The 16029-nt window shown below is 36.5% G+C and overlaps 1 protein-coding gene across 7 annotated transcripts; it reads right to left on the bottom strand.

Moving 5' to 3' along the window:
- Positions 1-1215: 1215 nt before the first annotated feature.
- Positions 1216-15732, bottom strand: LOC123773982 (sec1 family domain-containing protein 2). 7 transcript variants are annotated; one of them, XM_069318710.1, is made up of 13 exons: positions 15597-15732; positions 14969-15162; positions 13316-13549; positions 12842-13019; positions 12415-12600; positions 10990-11158; positions 9816-9942; positions 9227-9370; positions 7527-7652; positions 6588-6780; positions 4741-4843; positions 3403-3558; positions 1216-2736 (listed from the first exon to the last, which is right to left on the bottom strand). In XM_069318710.1, the coding sequence occupies exons 2-13, from the start codon at positions 15146-15148 to the stop codon at positions 2517-2519; spliced, it is 2016 nt and encodes a 671-aa protein (XP_069174811.1). In that variant the 5' UTR covers positions 15149-15162; positions 15597-15732; the 3' UTR covers positions 1216-2516. The 7 variants fall into 7 exon arrangements, with proteins under 7 accessions (XP_069174811.1, XP_045623964.2, XP_045623966.2 ...); XM_045768008.2 differs by having other exon boundaries at positions 10990-11162; positions 12419-12600; XM_045768010.2 differs by having other exon boundaries at positions 10990-11162; positions 12419-12600; positions 15616-15703.
- Between the last annotated feature and the right edge of the window lie 297 nt (positions 15733-16029).

The raw sequence follows: 16029 nt of genomic DNA, 5'->3' as shown, positions 1-16029 counted from the left end.
GACCAGTGCAACTTTCTCATTTCCAATGCAAGTAATTATTAAAAGACGGCACCAAGCCAGGAAGAGATGTTACATAGTCTTCCTGGTTTGATGTCTTTTTACTTGCAGTAGAGATAAGAAAGTTTCACTGGTCCAGACTAGAGTTTACAGCATCTCGGGAAAACAGGATATTGCCTAAGGAAGCAATTGAGCAATCGGCTCAGAAAAGTGTTTAATCTATACTTGATATTTTTTTTTTTGTTACAACACACAACTAGGTTGGAGAGCTTATGCAAGCACTTGTTCATCCAGATTTCACCAAGTAATCCAAACAGCATTTGGATGATACTTCAGTCCTGATTTTGTATGAACTGTTAATCTGCATTATCTAGTGCTCCATATTAACAAGAGTACACTCTGTATTTGAGGCATTTACTGACATACATAGCCAAGCACCACCATTTAAATATACTGGCACAATTTTGCTCAATAATGTAAGGAAGTATCCTATGTTTATCATATAGAAAACATTTAGCAAAGGATTTCTTTTTCTAATTTATGTTAGCAATGGTAATATTTTGATGTAATTGCAGTACGCCCATCTTCCAAAGGCTCGTACTGCTACTACTACTGGTACATTTCTTACCATTAGTAGACAATGATCTAGTCTCCTAAATGAATTGATATTTTATAATTTAATACTGTACTATTAAAAATAAAGAATGGTCGAAGTTTTGTATTTTAATCTAACCAGTGACAAATGGCTTTGTAAATGGGGATTTTTTTATAAAGTACTTAAATTTATGTTGCATACTTGGGATAAGGTAAGGTAATTATCAAAAGAAGGCACCAAACCTCATACTTGGGATAGCGTTATCCTATTATTTGCACTAATTAAAATAGTTTTCAAATTTGTCCATGTTATATTGCTGTACTGTATTAGAAATGTAAATTTCAATTACTGAATCCTGATCATCACACAAAACTAAAATTGTAACAACCTATCCACACTATTCTTCACTAATTTTTTTTTTAGGGCATGGAGAAGCAGGTGATGCTTTGATGGCTAGACCACATGAGGAAGGAGGGGGGGGGGGGGGGAGGGAAGAGACAGTCAAGATAAATTTAAACAAATCAACAGGATGTTTAGGGTGAATAAATATGTAAAACATTACAATGGAAATGAAAATTGAAATTAAAGCATCACAGTCATGTGGAAGGTCATCAAACAATGAAACAATACAATTCCTTTAATACATAGTTGTCTATAATCCCATGTTTAACCTAGTTCTTTTAGGTTTCATCACATGCATAATAAAAGGCTGAAGGCAATAAATTACTTCAGTTGTCAAAGTGCCCAAATCATAGAGTACAACAATTAAATAAAGTGACGACTAGACATAAATACTGTACTGATCAAACAAGGCTTTCAGCATGGTGGAAAAAAATACCAATGAAATTTTTTATTAACTTATTGATAAATTGGTAAAGAAAATAATATAAATTATATCATATACAGGGTACTGGTAATAAATGACTTGCCATGAAACGTAATATCAGTATAGGGTTATATACAGTGGAACCTCGGCTTACGAATGCCCACATTTACTCATTTTTCGGGTTACAAGCTCAATTTCTTCGTAAAATTTGATTCTGTTTATGAGCTTTGCCTCGAGTTGCGAGTTTGTTGACACACACGCGAGTTGACCGAGCACATGGTTCCTGATGGAACGGGCGACTGCGCCTCAGTTTAACAGTGCCTCCCACAGTGACAATTGCGCTTGAATTCTTTCTATAGAATTTCATTGTTTTTCCAGCTTCTTTGGTTTCTAAACAAAATTAATTATTATATACCATGCCATGGGTCCCAAGTAAGTAAGTAATTATCAAAAGAAGGCACCAAAGCGGGAAGGTTATGTAGCACCATCAAATGCGCAAAATAATCAGAGGGCGCTAAATATCACTAAGGATGCCAATACGAGAACAGAAACGCATAAGGCGAGCGATGCCATGGGTCCCAAGAAAGTCAGTGGTAAGGTTCTTAGTGAGACAAACGAGCAGTGAGCCACAACCAGGTCCTAGTGGTCTGCAGACAAAATGTAGGAGAGAGTACACCCCAGAGAAGTCATCACTGCCTGATGTTATGATGGAAGGGGACTCCCCTTCCAAACACTAACACCTCTCCTCCTCCTCACTGCCTTCCATACACCAACAAGAGTCATCAATAAAGGTAAGCTTTAACTTGTACATAATGAACACAAATACTTTGCACCATAGTATGTATGAAATGTATTTTGAAGTTAATATTTTTGGGAGTGTGGAACGGATTAATTCAATTTACATTATTTCTTATAGAAAAATTAGTTTCGGGTTACGAGCCGTTTCTGGGAACGGATTAAATTCATAAACGAAGGTACCACTGTACTTAAATTTTTAACTAATTTGTTGGAATGCAGGATTTTTTTGTCTGGTTTGTCAAAGAGTATGTTCGTAATAATTACAGCATTATAAAGATTCTTTCAGAAATGCTTGTGTAATTATACACATCTCAAAAATGGATTAGACTGTAAAGCTTTAATAACAGTATCACTGGGGTGTGCGAAATGTGTAGATGCCACTATTATCTCACAAGGAGGATTCACGGCTGTTACGGTCTGCTGAATTTCACGTACCTCTCCAGGAGTCACCCCTCCAACAACAAAGATCAACATCAAAGGTGCATCTCGTGGCATTGGCTTGCTTACATTAACAAAGAGGCTGAAAAGCAATATATATGTTGTAATTAAAGTATCATAAAACAAAACATGAACTACGGGCTCACCATAGCCCGTGCTACCTGGAACATTTTGTTCCAGGTAGCGAATCTTAAACAACAACAAAACATGAAGGTACAAGAGTTGGCATTGAAGAATGTGCAAATCTTTTCACACCAACAGAAACTAAAGAATATATACAAAAAGTCTATACTGTACATGTTTGAGCATACATGTGACAGCAGTATTATGACATACTGTAGGAGTGTAAAATGTAATTTCAAAAGAACAATAATGATGTTTTAAAATACATCCTCGAGGTCATGAGAAAATCTTGAGACAACAAATTATTTTTTATACAGTACTTCAAAGTGAACCATAAATGAGCAGAGGAGTTGCTTCCAAGAATGCCCTGACTGAATAGACTATAGCTAAAAATACATTAATACTTTACAGTACTGTACTGTAATTGGGTTACAGTGGGTCGGACATGTATATGAGTGGGATTAGGTGGTTATAAATAGGTGCTGCCTCGTATGGGCCAATAGGCCTTCTGCTACCTTTATTCTTATGTTCTTATGTAATTGCAAAATAAGGTGACAAGATCACTTGGTTATGATTTAAACTGAAATGCTGTTAAAAAGAAAACAAAAGAGTGATAATACTTTACCTAAATCCAGTTTTTATAAGATCTTTGAAACCACCAGACTTGTACTCCAAGTCAGTGATCTCAGCTTGAGGAGCAGTGAGACAGTCATACACTAGTTTCTTCAAGAAAGGCTGGTATGAAGCAGGCTGGGCACTATCTCCTGGTATATGCAGGTGCCTGTAATAAACATTATGCTATTTTGTATTTAATTTGTATACTGTACATTTTTTTTCATTCAAATGTTAACAGTATATACCCTCAGATGCACATCCATATTATCTTGATGTCATTTTAAGGAACCACATCCCCACAGCCTGGTCTCTGACTAGGCCTCCTGCTTGATGGTCTGGCTAACCAGGGTGTTAAGACACCTTTACATGCAGTCTGATGTGTGAATCACAGTTGATCCGTTACCCTTTGGAGGTGTTAATGAAATTCCCTTTTGAACACTGAAAGCAGTTGGCTAGCTATGCCCCTTGTATTTAGTGGGCAGCAACTATCAATTAGAAACTTTCTGCAAAGGCTGCAAAGAAATCTTGCACCGTGCCACCTATTCTAGGTTAATTAAATGACACTGGCACTTCAACACCTGAGGTTAACCTTTCAACATCAAATCCCACTTCCAACAACAACATTCAAGTGTATATTAAGCGTTACAATCTATAATGAACTTTATAGTGTATATTGGGGGTTAGCATTATAAATATTACTCCTGTATGCAGTATTAGACTTTACAGTGTGCATATTAGCCTTTAAAGTAGTGTATTTGGCTAACCCATGAGTATATTATTTTTTATCACTTCTTGCAGATCGGTGGTCAATCCCCCAGCTATGCAAACGGTTGGGCACCATTCCTTTCTTCTGTCCTATCCCAAATTCTTTTCTTCATATCCCTTCCATTACTGTAGTTGTAATAACATAGAACTCTCTCCAGATAAGCACCCTTCAGTGTGCATATTAAGCTTTAAAGCACACACATTGTGCTTTATATTTTTAAGGTGCATTTACAGTTTAGTGCATATAGAGGGAAGTTTTTAAGTGCATATGGAGGGAACTGCAGATGTGCAGTTATTTCAGTACAAATGTAAATTGTGCCCACCCTACAAATTATGCACTATGCTTTTATACAAAATAAATTAAATCTTTAAATCTGGCCTAAGCTATCTCCTAAGTACAGATTACTGTGATACAGTTTGCATCAACCTGTTATAACAAAATGTGACTAAGATTATATAAAAAAAATACACTAAGTAGCCAGTAATACAAAAAATTCCTAACATCAATTCCTTTAAAACATCAATAAGTAAGGAAGAAGGCTACAGATGGCTACTCAAACTGACTTTTACAACTTCAACTCACTTGTAATTTTTCAAATGATCCCTTGTGCTAGCAATAGCATGGAGCTGGTCAGCGACACGCTGGGCAGTCCTTAAAGCTGACACCTCGTCCACTTCCTCACCAACTGTTGAGAGGCACAAATAGCTCATCCATATGCTAGGTGAACGTAAAGTTAAGAGGATGATATATACAATTCAGAGAGAAGGATTTCTTAACAAATGTAATTTAAGGAAAGTAAGAGGACACGATAGAGAAATATATAACCAATGAATTAAAAGAAGCTGCACACTTTGGTAACACTAAATACCTTTAGTGTATCGACTTGAGAATGGTCCAGGACGGACCGAAACGTTGTCGTCCCTTCACTTTCTATTGTGTTTTGGTCAACACTAAATACCTTTAGTATAATTTTTGTTCTCTCAATTTAACAAAATTTAATTTTATCCAGTTTTTAAATTTATATCTTGAGATGGTTATCTTGAGATGATTTCGAGGCTTTAGTGTCCCCGCGGCCCGGTCCTCGACCAGACCTCCACCCCCAGGAAGCAGCCCGTGACAGCTGACTAACTCCCAGGTGCCTATTTACTGCCAGGTAACAGGGGCATCACAATGAAAGAAACTCTCCCCATTGTTTCTTGCCGGCGCCCGGGATCGAACCCAGGACCACAGGATCACGCGTCCAGTGTTCAGTCCGCTCAGCCACCGGCCACCGGACACGATACTAAACTATACTAAACTTATAAAATGCAATATTACAATTTATTGTGCTTTTGCTTTCCTAATTTTACTTTTGTTTTCCTCTACAACTTTAACAGCTGTGTCTGTGTCAGAAGTGGTGGGGATTTGCTGTGTCATGTCTGGAAAAGGTCTGCATAGTGTGGAAATGGTCTACTCTCTTCGTCATATTTGCTCTTGAAGTTATGGATAAAGATGGCTTGCGCTACTTCTTTCCATGCATTCCACTTTGACCATCCAAATAGTTTAGTAGTTCTTCCTTACATTTCTTTGATTGGTTTGTAGTTCTGGCTTCCACCACCTCTGGTTCTATTTTACCCCATAATTTAAATAGGCCGTCCTTGTACATCTCTATTCCCTCTCCTCGGTATTTTCTATATAATGATCATACACCTCAAGAGTTGTTAGACTGAATTTTCTTAACCTGTCCTCATAGTATAGTTCTCTTAATTCATGTACCAGCCTTGTTGCAAATCTCTGCACTTTAAAAGTTACTTTTATGGGGCTTTATATGATATAGATGCCTTTCAGGTTCTATGTACAGTGGAACCTCGGTTTTCATATGCCCGTTTTCGTATTTTTCGGTTCTCGTACTCAATTTCTTCGAAAAACTAAATTCAGTACTGTACTCATTGTTTGCCTCGGTTTTCGGAATTTGTTCATACACATACAGGTCCACCAAGCGCGTGGCGCTTCAGTTTACCAGTGTCTCCCGCCTAGTGACGACCGTGCTTGAATTGTTTGTGAAGAATTTCATTTTTCTGTGCTTTTTTGGTTTCTGAACATAAATCTTGAATCGAGGTTCCACTGTATATCAAACATGGCAAGTCACATTCTTTTACTTCTTGCAAGACAGGGAAGCTTCTAACGAAGATCCTGGAAAATTGTACTTTAAAATACACTGTCCTGGAATAATGAAATACTGGAGCAAGTAGCCACCACATCTTTAATCCATATTCATATAGAAAGGGTTTTTACCATTTAAAATAGTCAGAAAATTACCCAAGTTCTGTAGTTGACATGCCTGTATACCCCAACCATTAAACAATCAACCAATTAACAAAATATAGTTTAGTAGTTTTAGTAGTATAGTTTAGTTTACTAGTATATACAAAATTACAGTAACTGCTAACCTAATTGGAGAAGATTATCAGAAAGCATCATCTTATCCTCAACAATGGCGTGAGAGAGACGATTGGTAAGCGCATATTCATCCTTTTGAGTGAATACCTGAGAGCCACCAAGTGACGCCACATATACCATTAGGCACAGTATATCATCCAGTGACACCCCATGTGTTCCTCGGGTTTTGAGAAGCTGGAAAATCTGGAAAGATTTGCACAGTACATGTAATGTGCAATATTATTTATTAATTTCTTACACGTAGCAAAAAATACAAAATAATTAGACTGAGTGAATATGAAGACCTACTTTCTAAGTTAGACAGTTGGATTCTTAAGCCTTGCACTGTGGGACGTGTAATATTACACATTTAAATGGAAGTGCATGGATTGCAGACATCAAAAAAGGGACAAAGTAGCTAAAATATAAAATGTTAGGGGTCCAGTTCAAATATGCAGTCTATAGCTCACAAGAAAAATAACAAGTTCAACGTTGACTTACAGGTAAGTGGAATGATGGTACCTGAATAGAAAGAGCATGAATCTTGTCCTATAATTTATATAGCACTGGTGACTCATGCACAATAAGACAAAGAACTGGATCTGTCATGAAATTCAAGGAAAATACTGACTAGTATTTGACTAAGTAGCCCAGTCAATACTAAAAAATTGTCAGGAATGCCAAATTCTAAAATTCTGTAAAATAATGCACGTTAGATTTTACATTGAAGTACATATAGCAAATAAACAATCATTACAATTGCATTTATACATTAGAGAGCATTAATTACTCTTATAGTCTCAATGACACGGCTTAGTATATGATGAGCAAGTTCCTAGGTCAGTCAGGTTGATACAGGTAAATGTGTGTGTCATCACAAGGTAATTGTGACACAGCGCACATTTTTATCATCAACAGGGTATATCTACAACAAAATATCTTTTACTTGCCTGTGTAAATGGAAGGGTTTCCTCTGGGTCTCCAATAGACTGCATGAGGCGTTTCTCCAAGCTCAAGAGTTGGTCAAAATGAACACATCGGGGATCACAGAGTGCCTCAACCACTCCCAAACCTTGCTGCAATCATTTACGACAAATTTACAATACTTTCACTAAAAAAAAAAAAAAAAATGCAAGTTAAAAATTAGTTGACTGCTTATATAAAATCTTTAAACCAGGGCTCATGTTTTACAAAACATGTTTAGATGGAGGGATACTTTGTGAAATGATTAGCACAAGGGTATGTTTCTGGAAGACCTTGTGAGTGATGAATTTGCACAAAGTAAACTTAACTGTAGACAAAAGAAATAAGGATGCATGATGGATCTAGAAATAATGGCTCCAATGACCTTTAAAAGTCTAATTTCTGAACTATCCCACTTGGTTGCAACATAACGAAAAAGTCAGTTGTAAATGTGGGAATGAAATGTGCAGTCAGGAAAGGCCCCAGAGAACTTTTAAAATGTTCCTGTAAAGTTATACTGATATTAAGAGGCACTGGAAGATACAGTACATGCAGCTAAATTGAGCTGCAGAAAACTCAAATCAAACACTCTTTAAAAAAAAAAAAAAAGAAAAGCCTTCAGAAGCCCTCCTTGGAGACAATAAGCCTGAACAAACTACTAACTGGCTCGTCTGCCTACTCTTCCCATCACCTGAGGGCAGCATTTGAATCCCAAAATGGTCCACATCACCAAACCACCTCATTGTGTACATGGCAGGTGGAAAATCAGAATAAAGTGGCCTGCTCAACCAATACAATATATAATACTGTAGTTGTCAAGCACAGTGAGTACACAGTATTCACAGTGAGAACATAGCAGGTTGCCAAGCAAGGTGAGTATAGTGGGTTCATGCTTATCTATACTGTATAATACTTTCACATGGTGCTTCAAGTGTGTGTAGTCTCTCTTGTTTTTGTTGGTTTGTTTACAGCCAATGGTGAGCTAGAATGGGTTGATAAATCATTATTTCAGTCTTTTGTTACCTTAGCCTGAGCCACCTATTACTGGGCACTAGGTGCCTTCAGGCATACTTCTCACTACAACTTATGGCTGTAGACTGTTCGGCTTTCCACCAGGTCATGCCTTGTCTCAGCTTCAGGGTTTCTCTCACTTTTTTTCTGCCAAGAATACGACGCTGGTAACTCTTACCTTGGCAGCCAGGCTTCTGCTCCTATGACAAACTGGGCAGAGACTTAGATCTGTTTTCTGTGAACCAGTTTGAATAATTTTTCAATGTTGAGCAGTATGGTACAGCACACATTGAATCCACAGCTTGTTTGATGTGGTATGGAAAAGTGTCATTAGGAGTTCAATGATTATTACCCCATTTGTCTCCTGCAGTTTACCTGCTGGATTTTCAAGCATTTTCATCCAAGATGTGTGACATCTGTAGTGCGTGGTTGTGAACTTTATTGGACCTTTCTTCTCGGCAAGCTGCAGTTGTAGTTGCTGCCAAATTGCAGGCTCAGGTTGATCATTTGCATTAATAAAATTACAATAATTGCAGAAGCAAATGTCATGCTGCAATAACAATGCCTGTGCTACAAAAAATCCTGGGATCAATTGTTTCATTAGAGCAAGAATGTACTGTATAAACAGCACAAAACAATATATGCAAGACTTATACAGCAGCTGCTCTCATCTCACCTGCAACAAACTAGCATTTTCAGTGAAGCCCTCAATATCAGATGCAAACTGCTGGATATTTTTCTTGATGTTTTCTGGAGTCACTCGAGCTGCACTTTGGCTGGCTTCATCACTAAGGTCTTTACAATTAGCTGCCTCTAATACCTGCAATAATAATACATGATGATACATATGATATGCCTCTTGATATGAACAGAACTCATATTACACTATCTTAACTAATTTTAGTAGAGTGTGAAAAGGTGCTTTTATCACTTAATCATTTTTCAGTGTATCCTAAAATTTTAGACAACTCTTTAATGAATACAGATGTAGATAAGCATTGTTTTATGCGTTATTATATGATTGTTTTTTATACCAAGACACTCAAGGTGATATATTTGCTATTGTTTGGCAGAAAAGCAATCCTGAAATAAGTTAATTTATTTCCTTTGACATGCAGATTACACTACAGACCAAAGAGTACTGAATATCACAAAATTCAAGTATGTTTCTTTGCATGCTAACCTACTTTGAATACAATACATGAACCATAATAAATGAGTGAGAAAAAAATCAACTACAGTATGTATTCCTATTAGATACACACATGTTTATTAATAAGGGAGAGAGCTTCCTTTCCTGATGACATGACCAAGGCATTAAGCACAACTGATGCATGATGTTCTCTGCCTTGTGGAGCAAAGCATCCTGGTATAAGCGTCCACTCACTCGACCTGTGGAGAGCCGAGTATTTGACACAGTAATACAGAGATGGACATATTTTTTTTCAAATGCTGCTTCCCCATCTTTATCTTAATGCCCCCCCCATCCCATTAAAGTGGGAAATGAGGTTACGATGATGAACCTGACACAAAGACAAAAATGAACCTCAATGTTACATCTTTTCTTCACCAAGTGTGTTATGCTTATGTTACAATCAGAGCCATGGCAAAACTAGAGTAATACACCAGATGATATCACCTATGGAGGCATTACTATAACTAGCAAATTACCATTCTTACATTTCTACTCCTGATGGTTCCATTCTTCAGTATGGTCACACAACATTTCTGCCTGGCAGTGTCGTGCATTCTCACTCTCTCAACTATTCTTTTGTAACTTCTCCTGCATTAAGTCTTTGCAATCATTTATCTTGGCTAAATGTTTATGTTTCATTATTTCAACAATTGCCCTTGAGATAACCCTTAATCTTAAATAAGCAGCAACTTAATTGCTCAAGAGCTGCAGCATTGTACACAATAAGCAAATGGTTCTGAGCACAGCTTTATAATATTTCACTTTGGAAAATGCAGTACCACTCAACAGTTGAAGTGTTCAGTAATGATTTCTCTCACTGTCATGCCTGAATCATAAAAAGTACTACAGTTCCTGTGGTGCAGTGGCAAGACACTTGCCCCCCCCCCCCCCCCCGCTTTGCGAGCGCTTTAGCCTGGGTTCGTATCTTGACGGGAAGAGTTAAGGATTGACTGGGTGCCAATCCTAAACTGTAGCCTCTGTTCACCCAGTGGTGAATGGGTACCTGGTTGTTAAACAATTTGGCAGATCGTATTCCGGGGAAATTAAGATTACGGACCTGCCCGAAATGCTGTATGTGCCAGTGGCTATACAAAAATGTAAGAACTCTTGTATTGTCTATATAAATAAATAAAAAATTAATACATAATAATGGATTGATACAATAGTGGGTACTAGTTAAAAGCATACAAGAGTGGATACTGGTTAAAAGCTCATATCACTCATGATGATGAAAATCTACTTACGTATGAACTTTGCACAAAGGGGCCATGTTGACAGCGGAATCCAGCTGGTGGCCATACAATCGTGGCAAGAGAGACAAGATTCTTCCCATCAGAGTCTCTCCTCCATAACTGGAAGCACCTACTAGATCTAAAGTCCGGTCAACTAATACCAGCGATACTTTGTTACCAGCTGTCTGTGAAAGGTGAACAAATATTAAAATAATACAGTATCTGTATACTGTACTATATTTAAACAAAAAATAATGTTAAGAGTATACAGTGCAACTCTTGTCAAAAAGATTGTGTTAGACCACAATGGCTAAAAGTTATAAACACAATAAATCACTGCAAACAATCTTGAATAATTTTGGGAAACAATTACAATCTTCATTTTTTTTTCTGACCCTAATTACAGTACTATGGTTTTATTTTGTCAAGTAATAGAACACACTTTTCATAACAAAATCCCTTAGAAAAGCATATTTCAATATATTGTGATCAGCCTTTTTTAAAGTTTTTGGCACCACATTCCTGACTACACAGCTCGGCCAAACTGTAACTCTCGGCCACAACTATTCTGTTTCCTATCACTGCTTCATCCAAACTTCTGCACAAGCAAAGTCCATTACAGTAAGTCGACCGTACTGCATAAAATACTGTACAGAACATGTATGGTTGGAAATTTATTTTCAGCCTTGTTTTAAATGACATATTCTCTGCATGTTGTACAGTAGTTAACATGAAGTCTATACCTATTGCCATATTTATTAAAAAAAATTAGCTTTGCGGTGTAACAGCCACACAGATTCAAAGAGCAGTGTTGTATGTATTCACAAATTCCTTCACCACTAATAGCCTTTGTTTTATTATACAATACTGTACATCCATTTCATTCATGCAAACTGAAATTATGAGAATTTTGAATTACACATAGCTGTGTAGTTAATAGTAAAATATATTACCTTCTAAATGCCAAATATAAAAGCCTTAAACAGTTTTACTTGTAAAAGCACACAGTGGAGAACATCACAGAACTGATGTACTGTATTATAACCAAAGAGCACACTTTTTTGCAAAGCTCCTTAGTGTGCCTAGCCGGGAATTACTGTACTTTAAATAATAGCATAATAATATACAGAACATGTAGCACAATATTGTACACTAGTTTCTAATGCTTGGGGGATCTGAGCCAGTTACTGTATGTGACTAACCTTTCCCACAATTGTCTCAGATTTGGTATGGGGTACATAATAAATGAACAAAATCAACGTTATAATGCAGATACAGAAATTTATATAATTTATAAATATTATTATTAAATATTATAAATATTTATAATTTATATTAATTTATATAATTTATTTATAAACTGTACTTATTTATTTTTCAATAAAAGTACATATTGAGGAGTACATCTGGATAGAACTTATACTCAAGCAATTAAACTTGCCTTCCTTCTCTGTCTGGCAAGACTGAAGGCATCAAGTTCAGTGCCTATTATGCGAGCGGTGTGGCCAACAGTATAGATCTCATCTCTAGCATTCATTCCCTGAAGAAGGCTGTGAATGCATACCACAAACTGGCGGATTAGCACGCGCATCTCTTTGGGAAGATGATGAAATTCCACCTCGCCTGAAAAATTGGCAATTTGCAATCTCTTTATTTTTCTACTCTTTTATTATATGCAGTTAAAAATGTGTTTAATATAAATAATTAAAAAATGAACAAAATATCACATATTTTAGAATAAATGCAATGTATTGTATATTAATTAAAATATCATGAAATTATATCAGTCATAAAATTTTTACAGAAAATACAATAAATATGATACCTATACAAAGGTTAATAACAAAATACACATGTTGCTCACCTAAATTTTCCACTGCTTTTGCTTTATCACCTTTGGGTAATGCTTGCTGAAGCCTTGATATTCTCACAACATCTGAACTCAACAATGGATATAACTTGGAAAAACATGGCATAAATAAAAGATTTTCCGAATATGGTGCTATAACCAAGGGAATGTAAAATATTTCCACGGTATAGTTCTGAAAAAAAAAAAGTACAGTACATACCAATTATAAGTTTATCTAAAACTAATTAATTAAACATTTTGCTCATCTTGATAGTACATGAACTAAATAAAAATGTACAGATGATATATTGTCTTTCTGTAGTTGATTCAGGCCTTATTTACTCTGAGTATGTAAGCAAAATAATTTTAAGGATGCACATGCTCTCCAAGTGTTGTAGAATCTTAAATCAACAAATGAAGTATTTATGAATAATTATGCATGTTGGTCAGTCTAAAAACCTAATACTAAAAAATAGTAATGGAAATTACCATGTTACCCATCCAGGCTAATACATCTTGTTCTAAATTACTCATCAGGAGGTTTTCGTCCACTTCTCGTCCACCGTAGCGAGCATAGGCATGGACATTAGGGTGAGCCGAGGTGGTGATGATGCTGTACTGGAAGCTGGAGGCTTTGATAATGTCTTGTAATACAGTAAGGGTAGTGTCCCGGAGGGCTGTGCTGACCATGAACACTGCCTTGACATCATCCTTGTTACCTCTCTGGATAACATATTTATGTCAGAAGTAATGAATTAACCAGTGGCAGCAATTGTCTACAAGTTTATTGTTTCATGTCCATTAAGTACAAGCATAATGCTGTATTAAAAATTAATCAAAGAAATATATTAAACATATTACAGTACTTGCTTTCTAGTGATAAGGCTTTTGGTAAGATACTCTACATTTAAATGGCCAAACCAATCTCCAATATTGCATAATAAGTAATGTCTGGCATTGTCTATTTGTCAAATCAAATGATTTGGGTAAAAAGAGAAAGGGACTGTGCAGTATACATAAATGGTAATAATTAACAGGTTTTTAAAATGATCTTCTTAAAATGCTCTGACTCTCTGAAGAAGGACGAGAGGCAGCTAAAGCCTCACTGGCTTCTACTTTATTTATGATTTTGTTAAACTATAAATAAATTATAATTACAGTATTATTTTTATTTATTGTGTCATGGGACAAGCAGCCACTGTACAGTATATACACATGTTAGGCTTATATTGAGGTTGCCCTCCCCCTCCCCCAAGGTCAAACTACTGACCCTCCCCCATGATGCAACCCCACAACAAGCTGACTAACTCCTGGGTACTTATTTACTGCTAGGTAAACAGCAGCATTGGGTGATAGGAAACGACCCCAAACATTTCTCTCCCACCCGGGATTCGAATCTGGAATTCCCATTTGTGGGTTGAAAATGAACCCGACTATACTACCGGGACCCTATAAACCACTGGTACTTTATTATTATTTCATAACGTATTGTTTTAATAATAATAATAATAATAATAATAATAATAATAATAATAATAATAATAAATGTTTATTCAGGTAAAAGTACATGCATACAAAATGAGTTACAAACAGACTGAAGGATATCTAGATAGAGCTATTATTAACTACAGTATGCCTAAAGCCACTAATATGCCCAGCATTTCAGGCAATTTTTTTGTACTATATGGATTGTTTCACCATCACTAAAATTTATTAAACTTAATGCGTAACTAGATAAATAGTCCTCAACCTTGCCTATGAAATTCAGATTCTAAACGATGGAGCTCCTGCTACAAAAAGATGATGGGGAGAATGGCAAATAAAGGATGGGAGGAGATAAAAGCAGATGGATGAGGATTAAGGCAACTGTGGATATATAAGGATTGGGTAAATGTCTATAGAAAAACAGGGATAGAAGTAACTGAAAATAAAGAAGGATGATGGTAACTGAAGACATGGATAGGGCTAAATGTTGATAGATAAGGGAGGGAAACTACAGATAAAGACAGGAGTAACAGGAGCTAGAGAAGATTAGGGATAACTACAGTTCATGATAATAAATGACTCCAATGAAAGTGGTATGGGAATATATCTTAGGACTTACAGCAACATGAAAACTCATAGGCCCAAGTCAGGCTTTACCTCAAATGATGAAAATTCTTTAACATTCTTTGCTCCTGCATTGACCAATCTTGTAAGGCCACCGCTCCAGTGAAGACATTCCGCCGTGTTATTGTCGAGAAAGACAACAGCATTTTTAACTTTCTTGCAAGCCTCAGTCCACCACGTTTCAGACACGCAAGCTGCAACATCAGCTTGCATTGCACTCAACTAAGCTGAAATTGAAGAATTGAGAGTATCATTTTGTTGGAAAATAAATCTATACTGTAAATGTCCCTGTCCAGGGAATTTACCCAAAGGCTACCATACCTAGTGGGCTCGACGGGGACAGGAAGTCAGTGGTCTGTTATAGATCCCACCCACGATATTCATTAGGATATGAATTTTGTTGAACGATGAACTCCAGTTGAATTTTGAGCTCTAACACTGTCTTGACAGTTATAGCTTCAGCAGGTAGGCAAGTTAAGTAAGTAATTATCAACAGTAGTCACCAAGCCGGGAAGACCATGTTCAAGATAACCATCAGTGTCACTATGTTCAAAAGGCATTTTGAACCAGTACGAGAACAGAAACCCATAAGGCGAGTGATATCAAAGGTTCTCCAGGCATCCCCTATCGAGAGACAAATGAAATATGAGTGGTTAATTACCTAACTACACTCGCCTCACATGTATAGGGTTGTTATTGTTGATTTAGGGGCGATATGTTAACAGCAGCTGACGGAGGGGTTGTTGACACCTGGGGCTACGAGCCTACTCCCTTTCTCCTCAACGCTTACATTACAATTTCATCAGTTACGGTAAGTTATTTAAATATTTCTAATGGAATTTGGATTTATGGGTTCACTCTAATTATAGATTTATTTTGAGCACATATAAATTTATCTTCAGTAGGAACACCATTAGGACATTAATAAACTGTAACTATAGAATATATCAAAATAAAAAAAAAATAAAATGTTTATTCAGGTTAAAGTACATACATACAATTGAGTTACAAACATAATGTTGGCTTTCTAGATAGAGCTAGTACATACAATGTCTAAAGCCACTAATACGCAAATATAGATCATCAATGCTGTA

The sequence above is a fragment of the Procambarus clarkii genome, chromosome 91 (assembly GCF_040958095.1).
Source record: "Procambarus clarkii isolate CNS0578487 chromosome 91, FALCON_Pclarkii_2.0, whole genome shotgun sequence".
NCBI classification, from domain to species: Eukaryota; Metazoa; Arthropoda; class Malacostraca; order Decapoda; family Cambaridae; genus Procambarus; species Procambarus clarkii.
This window is presented reverse-complemented; position numbering and strand designations above follow the sequence as displayed.